The sequence below is a fragment of the Vidua chalybeata genome, chromosome 6 (genome assembly GCF_026979565.1).
Source record: "Vidua chalybeata isolate OUT-0048 chromosome 6, bVidCha1 merged haplotype, whole genome shotgun sequence".
Lineage (NCBI taxonomy): Eukaryota > Metazoa > Chordata > Aves > Passeriformes > Viduidae > Vidua > Vidua chalybeata.
In genome coordinates, this window is record NC_071535.1 from 10,604,517 (window position 1) to 10,622,121 (window position 17,605).

Consider the following 17,605-nt stretch of genomic DNA (forward strand, 5'->3'; position numbering starts at 1 on the left):
CATCCTTGTCAAGCTTCTGCCTGGCCCACACCTAATGAGAGGCTGACAGGTAATAATTTAAAACTGCATTTGCTCTAACATTATATTTACTATCCACCTCATCCAACTCTCCCTGCAGACTATGTAAATACACCTAACAAAGTTTGCATTAGGATCCCTATTTTTTTAATGCCTATAGCAGGGGCTACACCTCATTTGAGGGACTTATGGTTTAAAGCATTAATACAAAAATACCTTGGGAAATCCAGCAGAAGTTAGGGAGTCATAGGTTATTTTTAGATATACATATACACACACACACAAACTCAATTTTTCTCCTCTTATTGTGAGATTTTCTCTGCACCTTGAGAGCCAGGCTGGCAGAAGAGGACTCAGTGTATTTCTCATTCTGGAGGCCCTAGGCAGTGAACATTTGAGAGAAGAGAAGATGCAAGTCAGTTGATATTTATTATGATCTTTTTTCTTGACACTGAATGCTGAACCACAAATCTGGAGCCCTGGCAGATCCCAGCACTCACTGCTAACAATGCACTAAAATAAAACCGTGAGGAAGAGAAGTTATCCATCCATGCCTTGGGCTAAAGGCATTGTTCATAACAAATTGCTTGACTAGTTTATCTTCCCTGTGTGCATGGAACAGTTCTCTTAAATTATTTTTCTGCTGCTAAATCCCACAGTGGTTCTGGGTCACTCATTTAAAGTCAAAGCGAGAGGCTGCTTGTGATGGAGCACAGGCACAGGGTATTGTTTGCTTCCCAAGCAAGCACGGTGCTGAACCCATGGCCTGCCCTGATTAATTGCAGAAACTGAAATCTTTATACAAATACTTTTAAAGGATAATTTGTTTAAGCTTAAAAGTTATCTTCTCAGAATATTTGTGCTAGTGAGACTTGACCATACAAGGGGGAGAACCAGTCACGCAGCAAAAGGGAATTAACTTAAAGGAGAACATCCAATTGACTGCTTTTGGGTTTGGTTTATTAATAGTTGGTTTTAATTTATTTTTTGGGAGCATTAACAGCACAGCATATTGATAAGAGACACAAAGCTACTTTTGGCACTAGAAAAGCTGCCCCTAAAGTTGTACTGGAAAGGCTAAACGTGATGGAAAATATATCACTGCAACATTTTCAGCATTAGTGACACTTCACAGAACACTTCTTACCTAAGCTGTCCCTTCAAGAGAGGTGGGATACAGGGCTCAAAGGAATTGAAATTTGGCCCAGTGGGGTTCCCCACACAATAAAGCAACATTTACAGAACACTTACAGGGTTCCAAGCACTGGGGAGCTAGTTCTGTAATCAGAGGCAAATTCCAACAAGCAATTAAAATTTGGGATCTTGAGGACATACTGGTCTAGAAGCTCCAGAATTTTCCAACCATCCCAGATTCCCCACTGTATTGTGTGTCAAGAACACAATACCCCAGAGGGACTTTCCAAAGCATTGATATGAGGCATCCACATTTCTTTGTCCAGCTCCAAGCACAATGCCCAGCACTGCAGTGAGGGGTCCAAGCCCTTGTCCCCTCTTGGGTTAAGCCCAGGCAGCCATGGCACCAGTGTGGTTAATGGCCAGCTCCCACATCAAAGACAAGAGTCCTAGGCTCTACCTTGATCTATACTAAAGAAGGGAATAAGCACTTTCAGGATGTAATACATTAGATCAGTTTTCAACATCTAATTTAGGATTAAATTAATTATACCCTAGAAAAGCTTATTTCTCTCTAAGGCATTCTGGACAGCGAGCTCAGGCAGTGATATCCTTATCCACTGATGAATCCTGCACCTTGCCAGAGACTAGTCAGGCACATGTGGATCTCTGGCAAACCCACTGCACCCATTCTTCTATTTCATTAATTCACTTTCCATTGTGTCTTATTCTAAACCTTGAATACACAAGGCAGCATCAAGAAGTCTGCAGCTGTTGAGATCTCCTATTCATCTTTTTCTAATAGAAATCAGTTTGGTTTTGTCACACACACAGTCTCATGTTCCATTTCAAAAGGAAATCCAGGTCTTGCTAAGCCAGGGTCTCACAAGCTACATGTCAGACACATGAGGTCTCTGCCTGCAAGGTGTGCAGAGAGGGAAAAGCATCTCCCACTTAACATTTTATTGCCATCATTCCACACACCTTCTCCTGTTGCAAACTACCTTCATGAAAATGAAGAGCACATCCAGAATCAGAACAAACAGCTCACTTCTCCCTCACCCTCGTCTCCAGCTACAAACAAGATACCAGAATGACCTGACTCCCATCTCCTGATCTGCCCAGTGTGAACTCCCTACCTGGTCGATGTTTTTACCCAAATCAGAAAATCCTGCCCTTTGGTGCCCTTGTTAGGCTAGGCTGCAGCCTTCCTCCATACAAACTTCTCCCCTTTCAGTAGGGGAAACTTCCAGGTGATTTCTCCATCTATCAAAGTTCAGATCTCCTCTACACTACTGTCTTCTGTAATTCCCTTCTTGATAACCTTAGAAACTTTGTTCCCATAAAATTTTACAATGATTCCTCCTTAGTTCTTCTACAGCAAAAGAAAACAATTTCTCTACCACTCTCAGCAGAAATGTTTTTGTTTGATTTTGTTTGTACACATACATTTTGTTGACTGTTTACTAGAAGCATTACTGGAAATTACATTTGCTCTTACTATTTCAAAGGCTATTTGGGTGGCTAAGCCAGAGCATGCTTTAGAGGTGAATAATAGGTTTGATACCTGATTTTCTCTCTCAAACATTAGTCTGCATCTTTCAGACTGGAAGATGGTTTATGAAATTAAATCCAGGTTTATACTGTTACTTCATAAAGCTGATACTCGGGGATCATATTCATATCTTGGCACACTTAGCAGCACCAAGAGTGAACTCTTCCCTTTCAGCCTGAACTCCAGCTTGTACCACATTCTGCAAGGCAGCTCCTACTCTAAGGGAGAAGTGCTCAGTTCCACCATGTTCAGATTCCAATTTGTTTATGTAGGACAGGCTATAACACAGCATTAATTCAACACTGCATTCCCATTTACAAACACATACCATTACCAGGCACAGGTGCATCACCTGTGTTTCCAAAACCAGTGGCATTATCACTACTTTACCTTTGCTTCTAGACTCCTCAGAAGAGTATGTGTTCAGGCAGGGGAAGCACCCGTTTCCTCACCTTTTTGTGCTCCCTGACTGAAAGAAGTTCCTTCCTTTTTATTTGTTTCTCTTTGTTTTACTTTGGGGTTGGGAGGCACATGGGCAAGAAAGGCTGATTTGTAACGAAGATTTAAGTGCTTGCAAATAACTCCCCTAAGAAAGCAGATTGCTAACTTAAAAAATTGGTACTGTATTCTCTGCCAGCAGGAAAATTACAAGGAATGCTTTCCAGTAAGGAAACACCCTCAGCTCTCAAAAATGCTGCTTGTTTTTCCAAAACCCCAAATCAGCCTCCATCCCTACCACTTTGCTTCACAGTATAGAAATGCCTAATTCCTGCACTCCATAGCTGTAGACCAATGTCCTGGTGTAGGAGTTCTGCTCCTTTAACACCCATGAGCAAAGCACAGAACTTCTTGTCACCTGTCCTGTGCTAACCCTGGGCTCCCAGAGCACTGCTGGGAAAACTGCTCAAAGCAGTCTCCCCCAAACAGCCCCACAAAGTCCTGTCTGTGCTTCTGTGTTTAGTGCTTAGCAGCACTCCAGCATGTGAAGACAGAAAACATGATCTTCTTGAAGATTCCAAGGTGCAAAGGTTCCTGCCCTTCTGAGTATCTTCAATAGCAACATCGCACGCTGCTAAGCTTTGAGGGCAAGTGCTGCCTTTTCCTAAGTATTTAAATGTGTTTCTTTCATGTGAAAGATGACAATCTTGTTAACTTGTCCAGCCAAGTGCTTTGTACATGAAGCAAAGAGGCAACAGTTTATTCTTCAGGTCCTCCTTAACTGAGGGATGACACTGTCAGGAAGGAGGAAATCTCTTTTGTATCTCCCGACCAAAATCTGAAAGGTAGGGGGTCAGTTACACATCAGAACCACATTTTACATCAATAACATTTTACTACATATTTTATTACATCAATGGCTTGAAAAAATTTTATTTGATGTCAGCAAACATTGGAAATCATAGAAAAATGAATTATGTAGAATTTCACAAAGGAATTTACCCCACTATAATTCCTCATACAGTAAAATAATCCAAAACCAAATGTTACTTTTCAGTGGCTAAGCAATTTTATAATGCTATGAACATTCATCACAGTAAGTGTGCTGAATAATAGAAAACAGGCAAAAAAGACATTTAAAATATTACTTACAACAGCATTATTACAACATACTTTCTTTAAAATCCCAACGAGTATTTCATCACTTCAAAAGCTATACAGCATTTCCATTATATTTGCAAACTTAACCTTATACATCTTTTAAAATCTTGAAAAAACTTCTTTTAAGCAATCTATAAGCAGTTAACAAAATTGATAAAATCTACATAATGGAATACTATACACTCCAGTATAAATTTTATTTTAGGAGAATATGAATGTAAACACTCATTATTATACAACATGCATAGACTATACTGACCTTCCATCTTCTGAACTGTAACTTTCACTGCAATTGTGCTTTACTATCAACAGGAAAAGCTGCATTAATCCAGGGAGTGGCAGAAAGTATTTGCTTTAGAGGCATTGCACAAGATCACTAGATTTTGACTTACTGAAGACAAGCTGGAGCTAATAAAATAATTTTTCTCATTTTTTTTGTAAAATATCAGCCCATTCATTGCTGAATGGGCTATGTACAAATTCATACCAATTCGAAAAATAAACGCATTATCAAAAAAATCTCCTGTGATATTTTTGCATTTCATTGACTTGGAGATTTTTGTTCACAAATCCAGTGATCAAGTTAGTGTAATGCACTGTTTGGCTCATATTTGGTGTGCAAGAATACCAACAGCATATTAGCGAATTCATAGAATAAAAACTGAAATTTAAAGTGACAATGAGCATATTTTAATACATAATGTTTCTGATGTATTTGTACAGGAAAGAAAAATGTTTGTCAGGACATTCCTTTAAGAGAATAAGAGTTTCACTCTTATTTTAACTATTAAAAAAGTGTTCTAGTGGATACTTATGGGGTCTTCCTGGTTGCAAACTTGTAAAAATATATTAAGAAACCATTATCCCCATTGGTATTAAATATATTGAGACACAACCATTGTGGTTGCACTACCAGGTATGGCTACTACGGTTTTAAGCATCTGATTGTACATTGTTGCTTTACTGTTAAGCACAACTGAGGCGTGTATTTTTTTCCCTTGGTTATAAGATTATATTACAAAAATTGATCACTGTTTCAAACCAGTTAAACACGAATATTCAAGTAACAAGGTTGTTTTAATGGATAAGTGAAAAAAGAAGTTACCGAGCACTTTACACAACTACATAAAAATTAAATAGAACAAATGAAATTTGTTTATGTATATGCAATACACTTTTATATCTTTAAGATTTCTAAAACTAAAACTTAAACTATCATTTTCTTTAACGATACCATATTTTGCACAATAACTTATACTTAGGAGAAATAATTTCCCATTTTCCACAAAATATATATAATTATGACATTCACATCGATAGTTTAAGAAACAAAATTTAAGTGAATATTCTTATTTTATGCAGTTATCTTTGTGGACCCTTCTAGTCAGAATGCAACCAGTTGATATATCTAATGCTTGACCCATTTAACAAAAGAAAAAGAGGGTCTTCACCTAAACAAGGTCAAACCATTTCAAAAGCTAAAATGATTTTATCGCACTTAAAAACATAGTTCAAGAGAATGTAAAAAACTAAACATTTAAAATACAGTGCTATTATATTGCATGTATCAACTACAATAAGATAGCAGTAAACTGAAAAATAATTAAACAACTTTTTTCTTCCTAATATCACAAATGATACACGTTTCCCCCTACCCCATGGGGATGAAGCCAAAACACAACTTTTCTGATAAGATGGACAGATCTGAGGGCAAAAAACCAATGAGAAGTCCTCACAGGTACCTAAGTCTCCAGCAGAAGCCTCTCCTGATGAGCTCCCCCAGCTGGGATGCAAGCTCCCACACCACTCCCACACCAGCGAGGACCTGTCTCTGTACATTGGTACCAGCAGGAGGTTTAATATTTAATACAAGAGTGTTTCTAAAGAGCAGCATTGCTTTACACCACAACTGTCAACTGGATTCACAGTGCAATTTGCCCGGTCTGTGTTCCTAATTCACACTGGCTAACACCTAGCATTCCCTCCCACAAGAGACTCCCAGCTCCAAGTGGCACAGGTCTAAAGGAACATTTGAGCCACCAGAGCTGCCAGTTCACAGCAACAGCTGCAGCAATACAGAGAATAGGGAATAGCTGCCTTCCATCCTCCCATCACCTCAGAGGATCTCTCTGGAGCTACCAGAATGGAACTGCTCAGAAAATGGCTGCCAAGTGGCTGAAACAGGCCCTTTTGGAGCTCCACACTCTAACTTGCCCTAGGAAATCTCTACCTGCGCTGTGCCTGTGTGTTGCTGCCCAGTTTCTGACATGGAATTACTTTCCTCACACACTCAGTGCTACAAGAGGCCACGTCCCTTGCCCTTCCTGGGGCTGTGACCACACTGCAGGAGGTGCCAGAGCCAGCTCTGTTGCCCAGTTGGCATTAGCCTGCCCCGCTCGGTACAGAGAGCAGAGCCAGCACAGCACACAGTATGGCACAGCCCAGCAGCCAAACCTCAGCACCAAGTCCAGGGCCCGGCCCTGAGCTCCACCAACCTCAGCTGCGGGCCAGGCCACGGGCTAGCTCATTTCAAGTTGTGTAAGAAAGGCTGATGCTGTACACCACTGTGTGCCATCTTGGCTTGAATCCTCTGTAGAGGAAGAGAGGCAAGAAAGGTCCTTTTTTCCACCTGCAAAGACACCTGGTGGTTTCTTCCAACATCATTAAATTAACCATTTTAAAATGCTTTGTGACTAGTGTTATTTTGCAGCTTTCCATTGGACAAGAAGTAATACTGCTGCTTCTAGCTTCCCTGGACACTGTCTGCTCGGCAGTCAGCAACCACCTTGTTCAAGGTGCAAAGTCCTCCCATGGGACTTGCAAGAACAGTTCCAGTTCAAGCCAGCTAGATAGGCCACAGCACGGACCATCTGAGCAGAGGGCTGGGATTTGAAAGCTGCATGCACCAAGTATTTGGAAAAGCACCTCGTAGATTTTAAATTGCATATTTTGGTTCAGAACATGAAAGCGATGTGCTTCAGAAGGGTTAAAATGGCCAATGAAAATTAACCCGGTTCTTCTCCATTACACTTGCAAGAAACCAAAAACTCTTGAAGGTTGAATTTTGTGCTCCAACCCTCATCCAAACTTCCAGTGGGAGAAGCAGTTTGATGTCTTTGGCAAACAGCGCTCTGAAGAGTAATGAGACACTGGGACAGAAAGTGATCTATGGTAGCCAAATGCAAAAAGGCACATATTCCCCAAAAGGAGAGGCACCAGAGAAAGTTGTTTTGACTTAATCCCACAGAGGATCAGGAAAAAGAAAGTTGTGTAGCACTCACTTAACAAGTTACAATGCAAATGCTGAATGCCAGGGGTTAAATAGCGTATCAAACAGTTTCAGGTTAAGTATTCCCTTTTGCACTAAATAAAAGCCATTAAAATATACAGGAATAAAATGCTAAATTAGGGAGCTTTCTATGAAGCAAGAACACACAAATACAGTGGAAAGAATTGCACAAACCAGAAGTGTAATGAGTTACATCTACAACCTTGGACTGACCAAACCTTAGAAATTCATCATTGCTTGCTAACGTGTCCTGACACAGCTGGTGTGTGCACAGGCCCCTCCTTTACAGAAAGCTCACTAATCATAGTGTCATCGTAAGAATACACAGGAAGCAGAGACCACAAGGCCATGCAGCAATACATACTTATACCCTACGGACCAAGTGTTCTAAGAACTCCTAATGTGTAGAGTTACTGTGGGGCTGCTAAGGAACTCCTTGTTTTGCAGGTTGGTCAAAATTTATAGACAGGTGTTACTGGTTCTAGAAGTCCCCATGCTTAAGCATGACGTTGGTGAAATGGAGAGCTGAGCTACCTGGGTGCTTTTGAAAGAAAGTGGAGGCAGTATGGAGGAATGAGGGGAGATTAAGGCAGATGTAGCACAGGACTGGAAGCGTTTGCCTTTTTTTTGGTAATAGCTGCTTGTCCACAGATATGATGCAGATGGCTGTCTGAGGTTTGCTAATACCTGATATCCTGGATAACACAGTAGTCAACACAAATTGTTCTAGGCTACAGCACCTTCTCATGAAGCAGATGCATATCTGACATCAAGAACAGAAGTAGCCTGGAGGGAAGGGGAGAGAAAAAGCAGAGATTTAGTTTAAAATGAATACACATAGGCTTTCTCGCATCTCCTAACTTCAGCCCAAATCCATGGTACCGACAGTGACAAAATATACAACAACCCTGCAACATGGGAAGAATTCCAACAGCTTTCCCTGTTCTGAGGTGCACTGGGATTTGTTGTGGGATTGTAAACACACAGGAATGAAGACCAGAGTTGATGCTGCTTTATAACCAGCAGCCTCACCTCCCCCCTTCAAATAAAAGGAACTATGGCCACTTGCTATGGCAAAGCCCAAAGCCCTCAGAAGCCTGATGAACCTTTCATAAGGCTGGTGGCCAGACATCCAAGGCATGCCAGGGAAGAAAGCACCCGAGGGATTTCAGTGTTAGGCCAGCAAAGTCTTCTGGCTACTGCTGAGTCCACCTGACTTGACCAGACACTGCCTGTCCAAGTGTCCTCAAGAGCAGGCACCAGCCACACAGCACCGCACAAAGAGGGACCAGGAACCCTCTCCCAGCCCATGCAGGTCACTTGTGTCATAACCCCAGTGATGTCTCACCTTGGCCCCAGAACCACTGAGACAGACACCCAGTCAGAGCTTTGCTTATGCCACCTCTGAAGGCAGGAACACCACATTCACAGCTTCTTTTGGTCTGGTTCCCACCACGCAGCACTTGGTCTGCTCCAGAGTGAGCACTTGCCATTACGAATCTGAGGATCACAACTGCTGCTCTAGTAGCAATTTTACCAGACCTTGCTGTCATGCCTCCACTCTCCTAACTCATTTGGGATCCTCACTGCTCCAGTATCCACACACCTGGCCACATCAGCCACTCCAGTTCCTGCTGAAGCCATTTTTTCCCTATGTCAAGTGAGACTCCCCTTTTTTGACCTCAGCTTTCAGAAGCAAGGGTGTATTTGAAGCTAGAAAGAATCTCAGAGGGCTCAGAGAAGTTCTGCATTACCAACATATAATTCTACAGGACACAAGAAAAGACAGTGAGAAGAGCCACGTATCTCAAATTGGTGGCCATGTACTAGCACCAATGCTGCTTTGCTCCATCTCTCAATTCTGGAAGAAAGGGACAATTTCACTCACACACACCTGTGAAGGCAAGTTTTCTGAGTTTCGTTTTGTGCATCTGTCATACCTTTGGACTTAGTTCCCAAATATATGCATCTTTGAATTGCATGTTATTAGGTTTTGTGAAGCAGTGAAGTTCTGCTTTTTGAATGTCTGAAGGACCATGAATGTCCAAGTGATCCAGCCCTAATCAGAGCAACAAAAATATACAGCACACTGAGAGGTCTTTACTCCATGCTCAACCAAAATTTGCCTTATGCTGTTGACTGTGCTTGCATTTACAATACACAGCTTTTTCACCAAGTTGTCTCATAAATTAGGCCAAAGGGAGTCCTTGATCAGACTTTTTAACACACAAACCTCTACCATGGTTTTCTTCTGCAAGACTAAATATTAGTCTTCATTGCTAATACTAAATTTTTGTAACTAACTTCCATACTTAAACATCCTACAGTCTATTTGTTAATTTCAAACCTACATGGCCTTTTGGAAAAGTGTTAACTCTCTGAACCTCCATCAAGAAGAGGCTCTTCCTAAAATTTGCCTTTTAGAAACAGCTGTAAACTTAAGGAAACTTTGCCTTTAGGTACCTCCAGAGTGAACTTTCATGCACTCAATATTGCTTATAGCTTTCTTCCCTTCATTCGAGTGAAACCACTCACCAAAAATTAAAGAGCAAGCTTTGGCTCAGAAGACTCTATGGTCCCACAAAGCCAAACCTGGAAGAGCTGGGAGAACTGAGTGCAGGGAAAACATCCAAGTGAGATAAAGATGCATGGGGTTTCAGCAGAAAGAGGTATTAAAACATCTACGTTCTGATGAGATACACATACTGTCAGAGGGCTGCAAATTCACTGTTCTTTTTCCACTTTCATACAAGCTTGGATTTCCCAATTCCCCAAATCAGTACTGGAATTATATATCCAGATGAAGTGAAATATGCACTAATTGAAGATGGACAATAATGGCTTTTGCAAAGACTATATATAAAAATACACACATACATCTGTCTGAACTGAGCTCAGATCGGGAATTTGATGTGACTTTTAAACTGGATTTACCTCATCTTCCTCTTCAGACATTTTAGTGGAATTATCAGGAGATTTTACAGGCTTCTGGCTATTGGTTCCATTTGTCTCCTCTTTGCCATGCTCTGCCTCCCACTCCTGTAGGACTTCATCTATGTTGAAACGACGTCGATAATTTACAAAAAAGTTTTTCACTTGCACCACAGATTTGTTTCCAATCACATCAGAGATTGCCTGAAAGTCTCGGCCATATTTCCTGATTGCTAAAAGCAACAAAAAGAAAAACAAAAGCAGTGTGTTATTTCCATAAAGACCACAAATCATGCTCAAGTCACAGCATAAAGATCCAAAGTTGAACTTCTGTCAAGGTTTCAAACCTTCTTCAGATTAATCCAGAATAAAAAAAAAGGTCTAAACTGGGAAAGAGACACAGTTAAAACCAGCCCTGGAGAAGACAAGACAAATAGAGGTGTAGTAGAAGATGGGTAGAGTCAAATGCACAAGACCTGTTTAAATCTGCCTGTACTACTTGAAAAGTTACACAGAGGAAGATCATAGCAGTGACTCCAGCTGACTTTCACTTTCTGAAAGCTTGGACAAGCAGACACTATTTGCCAACATTTATACAATGCCCTTTATATTGCCCAGGGAGGGGAAGGGGGAATATTGTTTCCCTGTTCAAATACATTCTTCAGGCATTAGTACACAGCAGTGTCGAAGCCCTCCTTCCTTAGCCACTGAAGAGAAACTCAGCTCTGAAATGCAGCAGGGTTTTGACCATCAACAACTGAAATACAAATCTTGTAGTGCCTTACCTTGTACAGCAAGAAGCTGCTCATCTGTGGTCCAACGTGCATTAAATTTCTGGACAACCTAGACAACAACAATAACAACAACAATTAGGTAACTTCATTTATAGACTTTCATTTGTATCTGAGCTCATAAAAACCTCTCAAAAATGCAACAAGGAATTGACTGTTAGTCAAAGTATATCATTAGCATTTATCTTCACAATTAACAAAGGTCAGAAATGATCTCACCTCTGGAAGTCTGTATTGTTCTATACCACCTTCTAGCTTTTCTTTGAGCGCGCTGTTTGTCTGTTTGATATTCTGAATCTGAAAAGAAAGTTTCACCACTTTAAGAAGGATTAACAAAAAATCTTTGGATAAGCCTTCTTCCAGCAGCCTTGGCAGGAACCTCACAAGCTCAGCCTTCCAGTTTTTCTCACAGCCTGCCTTTTCCAAAAAGGAAGTTTGCTATATTGTAATAATGTACAGCAGGAACAGCTGGCAAATCAGGAGATCCCATTTAATTTATTCTCTGCTATCTACAAGTTATTTGGAGCAAGAACTGCCCCAACTTCCAGATCTGAATAAAGCCCAGCATAAGAAGACCAAACCCATCTGCAGCAAGTAATGAATCAAAGACTGCTAAAGAGTTCAGCTTCTCCCGGAGTGCCAGGAAAAAGGCTTCAGGCCAAAATACCAATTCTATTAAGCTTAATAAAGAGCTTGAGACAGATCTCTGCTTCAGAAACAGCAAAATGCTCAGATTTAGGCAACAAACTCATGTAGCAAACCCTGTATTTACACACAGATATCTGAAAAACATTTGTTTAAAAGGCAGATCCATCAGGGAAGCAAAAGGTACATAGAGAGTTTGTATGATACCTGACTAGGAAAGACTAAGCTGAACTTATCTTCAACTTCTAAAAGTACCATGTGAAAATGCAAAGGAAACACCTGCAGCAGATGGAAATCACATACTGCTGAAACCACTGCCACCCAAGGAAAGTTACAGTTACAACAATAGAAGGAATTCTGAACTGCAAGAAAAGCTAGGTGCCAGCAAATGTTCCTTCAAGTCCCTGCTATGAACTTTTCCTTGTTTTACTTCAGGTCAAAAGTAGGCTTGCCCACAGAACTAAAACTTAAGCAATATAAAACCCAGAGCTGCATTCAGACCACAAGGACAACAGCTTGTCAACTAAGGCACATAGCATTGTGCATCATCACTGCCAAGCTACAAATTCCTGCCTGCTCTGCAGACTGCAACAGGCACTAGCAGCAAACCCAGCAGTTGCTCCTGTACGATCCTGTTCGTACCTGCCGTTTGATTGAGACTAATTCCATGTCCAGTTGTCTGAGTACAGTAGTAGCAGCTGTTGCGTTGGCAGAAACAGCTTCCACATCTTCCTGGGAAAGGAACATTCCTTTGGGAGGTTTCCTCTTTGCTCTGTTCTTGGCCTGTGTACTGTGCTTCTCCTTCTTCACCTGAGGGACAGTTTCAGCAGGTGGCACCTGGCAAACAGCAGTCAGTCATTTTACAAAACTTAGTATCTTTAGAGATCCTTTCCACATCAAAACATTCTATGACTGATTTTTAGCCATCATCAAAGGCTGGAGAACGACAATACCAGTATGCAGACAGGAAGACATTTTTGCTTTAAGTGGCATGTCATACAAACTGCCTTATACAAATTTCTCTTTTCCTTTAGTAGCTTTCAGTGTTTACAGAGATACTGTGGATGCCTTCTCTGCCCATTCTCGTTTTGGGAGACAGATGCCCAATTCTGCATTTATTAAATGTTCTGGCTATTTTCAAACCTCCAAAACCCTTCTTGTTTTCATTATCAGATCTGAACACATCACCAGAAGAAAACAAAGTGAAGTGTGGAGACAGAAAGAACATAACTAAAACAGTTTACTGAGAATTGTTTTACCACCTGACAGACACAGGAAGGAATAAACCAAATTTATTTAAAGGCAAAGGATAAAGGAGTGAGGTGACAACAGGGTAATTCTTAGATTGTTACACCATTTCTTGGAAGCCTGGTTTTCTGGCACACCACTTGTATATCAACTGTTCCATCAAAATGGTGCAGTTTTACCTAAAATAAACTTTAAGTCTTTTTTTGAAAAAGGAGTATTTCACAGAGCACTTCCTATTTTTATCCTTTATGTCTAAAGCAAGGACAGGTAGATTAGCCAGGACACTTACTACAGATCCTTCAAGAGCACAGCTGATTCTAAGATAGCAAAACCATTTCTTCCAGAAGTTATACTCAACAATCAACTCATACCTAAGATTTTTGACCCAGTAACTGAAGCCTGGCCAAGACACAAAACAGAAGGGTGGCAAGAAGAGAAAAAGCAGAGAGGAGGAAGTACATGTGAATCCTCTGCTTTATCACTGCAAGCTTTAAACACATTGGCTTCACTTGGTGCTATTGTTTTCCTCCTAATTTGCAGCTACATGCAGTTTCTACACAGTTTGTGGCATTTGCCCATTAGCATTGAATGCTTGCATTTGAAACCACACGAGGCTGAGCACCAAAGCCCAAGTAAGTATGAGGTTCTGACTCCCAAAGGACTCCAGCACAGCTGCCATGGATAAAAGCTTTCACCCTCCTCATGGGCACAATGGCCAGAGTCCCACAGCAGTAGCAGCAATGTGGACAATTGCCTGCTCTCAACCTTTTTCTTCCACCCACTGGTGCAAAGTATTCCATGAGATACGATGCCTAGGGCAAGCCCAGAGGCAAGAGGTAACTCTTGCCATTGCAGGGGGGATACCCCTATGTCTCTTTGCATAGGAGTGGTGAGCAGGAGAAACCAGCCAGGCATAGCTATGAACAAGTGAAGTAAGCTCTGCTTCAGAAGGGAGCACTTTGATAACTGAGCCAGGTAAATTATTCAGCATGGATAGACATTTCAGATCCACTCATATTTCATCTACATACACTGCTTCCCAGGACCACGCAGCAATGCCTCACTAAAGGTTCAGCCTGTCTGTTGACCAAAAGGCAGTGCCTGCAGTGCAAACATCCCAGAAGCTTCAACATTAAAGAAAAATGAAAGCAGTTTCAAATTACTGTTTTACACAGTTCAAAAAATGCAAAGCTCTTTTGTTGCAGACAAGAACCAGAGCTCCAGCAGAACAATTTCTGACAGCTCCAAATGCCTCTAGGCTCCAGCAAAAATTGGAACATCTAGTCAGTTCTGGAAACTCTTCTTTCCTGGCCACACACATTTCTCTTGAGAATTAAACCAATTTTTGGAAATCAGAGAGAATTAAAATGCAGGGATTTGGAAGGGATTTAGCAGCGCTCCTGTTTATTTAGATATTGCCACTGCTATCCAGTGCACTTCAGTCTTACAAACCCCTTAATACAATGTTCCCTTCCTCAGATTTCACTGTGTAAAAAGAAGATAAAGCTATCTCAAGCTACATAAAAACAGAGCATGAAGTGGGAGGCACTTCCAGGAATGAGGAAGATACAAAGGAAGCAGGTCTAGGTCATGACCTCAGTATTACAGAGTCACTATGCAAGGAAATCCAAACAGTTGCACTAACAATTAAATTAAAAAAAAAAAAAAAAACAACCAAAAAAAAAAAGGTATTCTCCTTCCAATGATTCTCAAAAGAGGAAACAGATGAAAGATTTCAGATACTCTGAGAAATCCCAGTATTACTGGGTAAGTCAGAGAGCAACCAACAAGTCTCAGCTGAAAAAAAAACACCTCTGCAGATTTGGGACAGGGAGGTTCCTTATAGTAAGAGTCCCGGGCTGCTGGCACATCATAGCCCCTGCATGTCTGACCACATCATTAAAATAAATCTAATGATCAAGAGCAAACTTATCCCCTCCTGGTTACCTGCTCTCTCTCTCAAGGCATTTCAATAAGCCCTAAGTTCAAGTACTGTAAAATCAGAATCACTGAATCATTAAGGTTGGAGAAGACCTCCAAGATCATGGAGTCCAACCTTTGACTGAACACTTGTCAACTAAACCACAAAACTAACTGCCATGTCCAGTCATTTCTGAATACCTCCAGGGATGGTGACTCTCCTATGTTCCCAGGCAGCCCATTCCAGTGCTTGACCACCTTTTCAGTGAAAAAAATTCTTCCTGATGTCCAACTTGAACCCCCCTTGAGGACATTTTCTCTCATCATGTCCCTGGATGCCTGGGAGAAGAGACTGACCTCCACCTTGCTACAACCTCCTTTCAGGTAGCTGTAGAGAGTGATAGAGGTCTCCCCTGAGACTCCTCCTCTCCAAACTAAACAGCACAGCTGAACTCTGAACAGGCTATGAAGGCTGCCAGCTCCATTCTGTCCTCCAGCACAATCCCTGTCTTGAAAAGTCCCCACAAGGCTGCCTGCCATGGCACACACAGCCAGACTGCATATGCTGCATGAGCTTCAGATTGGTTTGAGTGCCATGGCCTGTACCAATGTGACAAGGAGGGCACAAAGCCTCCTCCCACATTAAGATTTTCTGCAAAAATGTCTTGATGGTAACTGTCCAAACCAGACATCTGATCTTTTTTGGCCTTACAAGAGTTGCAGCCAAGATGGTGAAGAACTGTCTTTCCCTCTTCTGCAGCAAGTTCAGGACATGTCAGCATTGGTTGGGAAGGAAGAAATAATAAAGGAGGTTGAAGGGAGTTCTTTTGCAGATGCCAGCTTTTGAAAAGCTTACAGAAAAATCAAAATTGTAAATTCATTAAAATAATGAGAAATGAGACAATAGTATTATTTACAAAACACTATAGAGCTGCAGTACACAGCTGCAACTTAGCCAAGTGAGAACCCTTCCTGTCTGGGTGTTGCTGAGGCTTCTGAGAACTCAGTTTCTTGTAAGGATTAATACAAATGGCTTCACGTCCACTCTGCCCCTAGGAAGACATCAAAGGTGCTGGTTCCTTCAGTGGAAACAACAGCAAAACTTTCCTGGAAAGTCTAGAGAGCACCCTCACGTGGGTGAAGAGCAGATGGGAATGTTGTGATTTTTCAGTTATTTGTATTCAAAATTATTTGTCGGAGGAATTAATCTCACTGAGAGTGACTGACAAAACCATTACTCTAGGACTTTTTTTTGATTGCGTGGGATCATGTTTTTAAATACTTCTAGTAGGTTTTCCCTAAATATAAGCTTTAAAAAAATTAAGAAATTAAATAGAATGACTGGGAGAGAGAGACTGGGAGAGAAATCAAGCTAGAAGAAACCAGGAAAGGGAGCTAAATTCAAGGAAAGAAGGTCTTAAACATCTTCCTGTAACTCACACATACAACCCACACTGCTGCTGAACAAGGTGTTTTTATTTAGTAACAGGTAACCTGCAGGTTATACACACGGAGATGAAGTATATGATTTCCTGTAGGGCATCGCAGGCTGGGTTTTCAGAACTGTTGGATTTGTGTAGCTATTTTCATCCAGAACTCTATGCCCACAGAAAATGAAGTACTTGAAGTGAGACACAAGTACTACATTTTGAGCTGATGTAGCAACAGGTTAAGGTCACCCTGCCAGACAAAAGTAACTAGTCACAAAAGCTTTCTCCTTTACTTTTCACCAATACAGCTGCAGTCCTTGTGCTAGTGAAGTGCCAAGTATTGCTGGGGATTTAGAGTACCTTAGAGTCTAACGTGTACATAAACACACTTCTGTTAGTCTACCTAGAACAAAAGGATGGATTCTCCCTCCACCAAGCCATCTCCACAGGGGGACGTGCTTCTACTCAATCTCCATGCAGTTAGGTTGATTTAAACCACTGAGGGTGGCTTAAACTAACACAGCCAAAGAGAAGATAAAACAGACTGGAAACAATCACATAGTACATTATCATGGGATGGTGAAGTGTTAAATTTTCCCAGCTTTATCCATAACAACTTCTTTATCTATACTTGTCTTGATCTAAGAATAATTCTGAAGACAATTCTTTTCCTGTATGACAACTAGACAAAGTATTAAAGAAAATTAGATACCGTCAGCTTCTACACGAAGTGGCTACTAAATAAACACTTTCATTTGCACAGGAGAAAGAAACAGAATTATACCTCCTTTTTGCTCTCCTTGTTTTGTTCAACTTCAATGTCAATAGGGTTATTTCCATTTGCTTCCTCCATTTCATCCTCACTGGAAGACAAAAGCAAACAGTACTGTATTTGTTTGTGAGGCTCTCTTTTTCTATAAACAACATGCTAAAACAAAAGCATGAATGCCACAGCAAGCCCAAAAGCTTTCCTTAGTTTTATTCCCAGGATGTGGGTTTTTGGGGGGGTTGGTGTTGATTTTATTTGGTTTTGGTTTAAGTCAAT

General features: G+C 41.1%; 1 protein-coding gene across 2 annotated transcripts in view; it reads right to left on the reverse strand.

The window, feature by feature from the left end:
• Positions 1-4,031: 4,031 nt before the first annotated feature.
• The window catches only part of RCOR1 (REST corepressor 1), an 82,497-nt gene continuing 68,923 nt past the window's right edge, over positions 4,032-17,605 (reverse strand). For both annotated transcript variants that reach the window (XM_053944882.1, XM_053944883.1), the window contains 6 exons: positions 17,345-17,423; positions 12,605-12,799; positions 11,537-11,614; positions 11,312-11,369; positions 10,530-10,759; positions 4,032-8,381 (listed from right to left, as the gene is read on the reverse strand). In XM_053944882.1, coding sequence (XP_053800857.1) covers positions 8,340-8,381; positions 10,530-10,759; positions 11,312-11,369; positions 11,537-11,614; positions 12,605-12,799; positions 17,345-17,423 — 682 coding nt within the window. In that variant the 3' untranslated portion in view covers positions 4,032-8,339. The remainder of the gene's footprint in view (positions 8,382-10,529; positions 10,760-11,311; positions 11,370-11,536; positions 11,615-12,604; positions 12,800-17,344; positions 17,424-17,605) is intronic.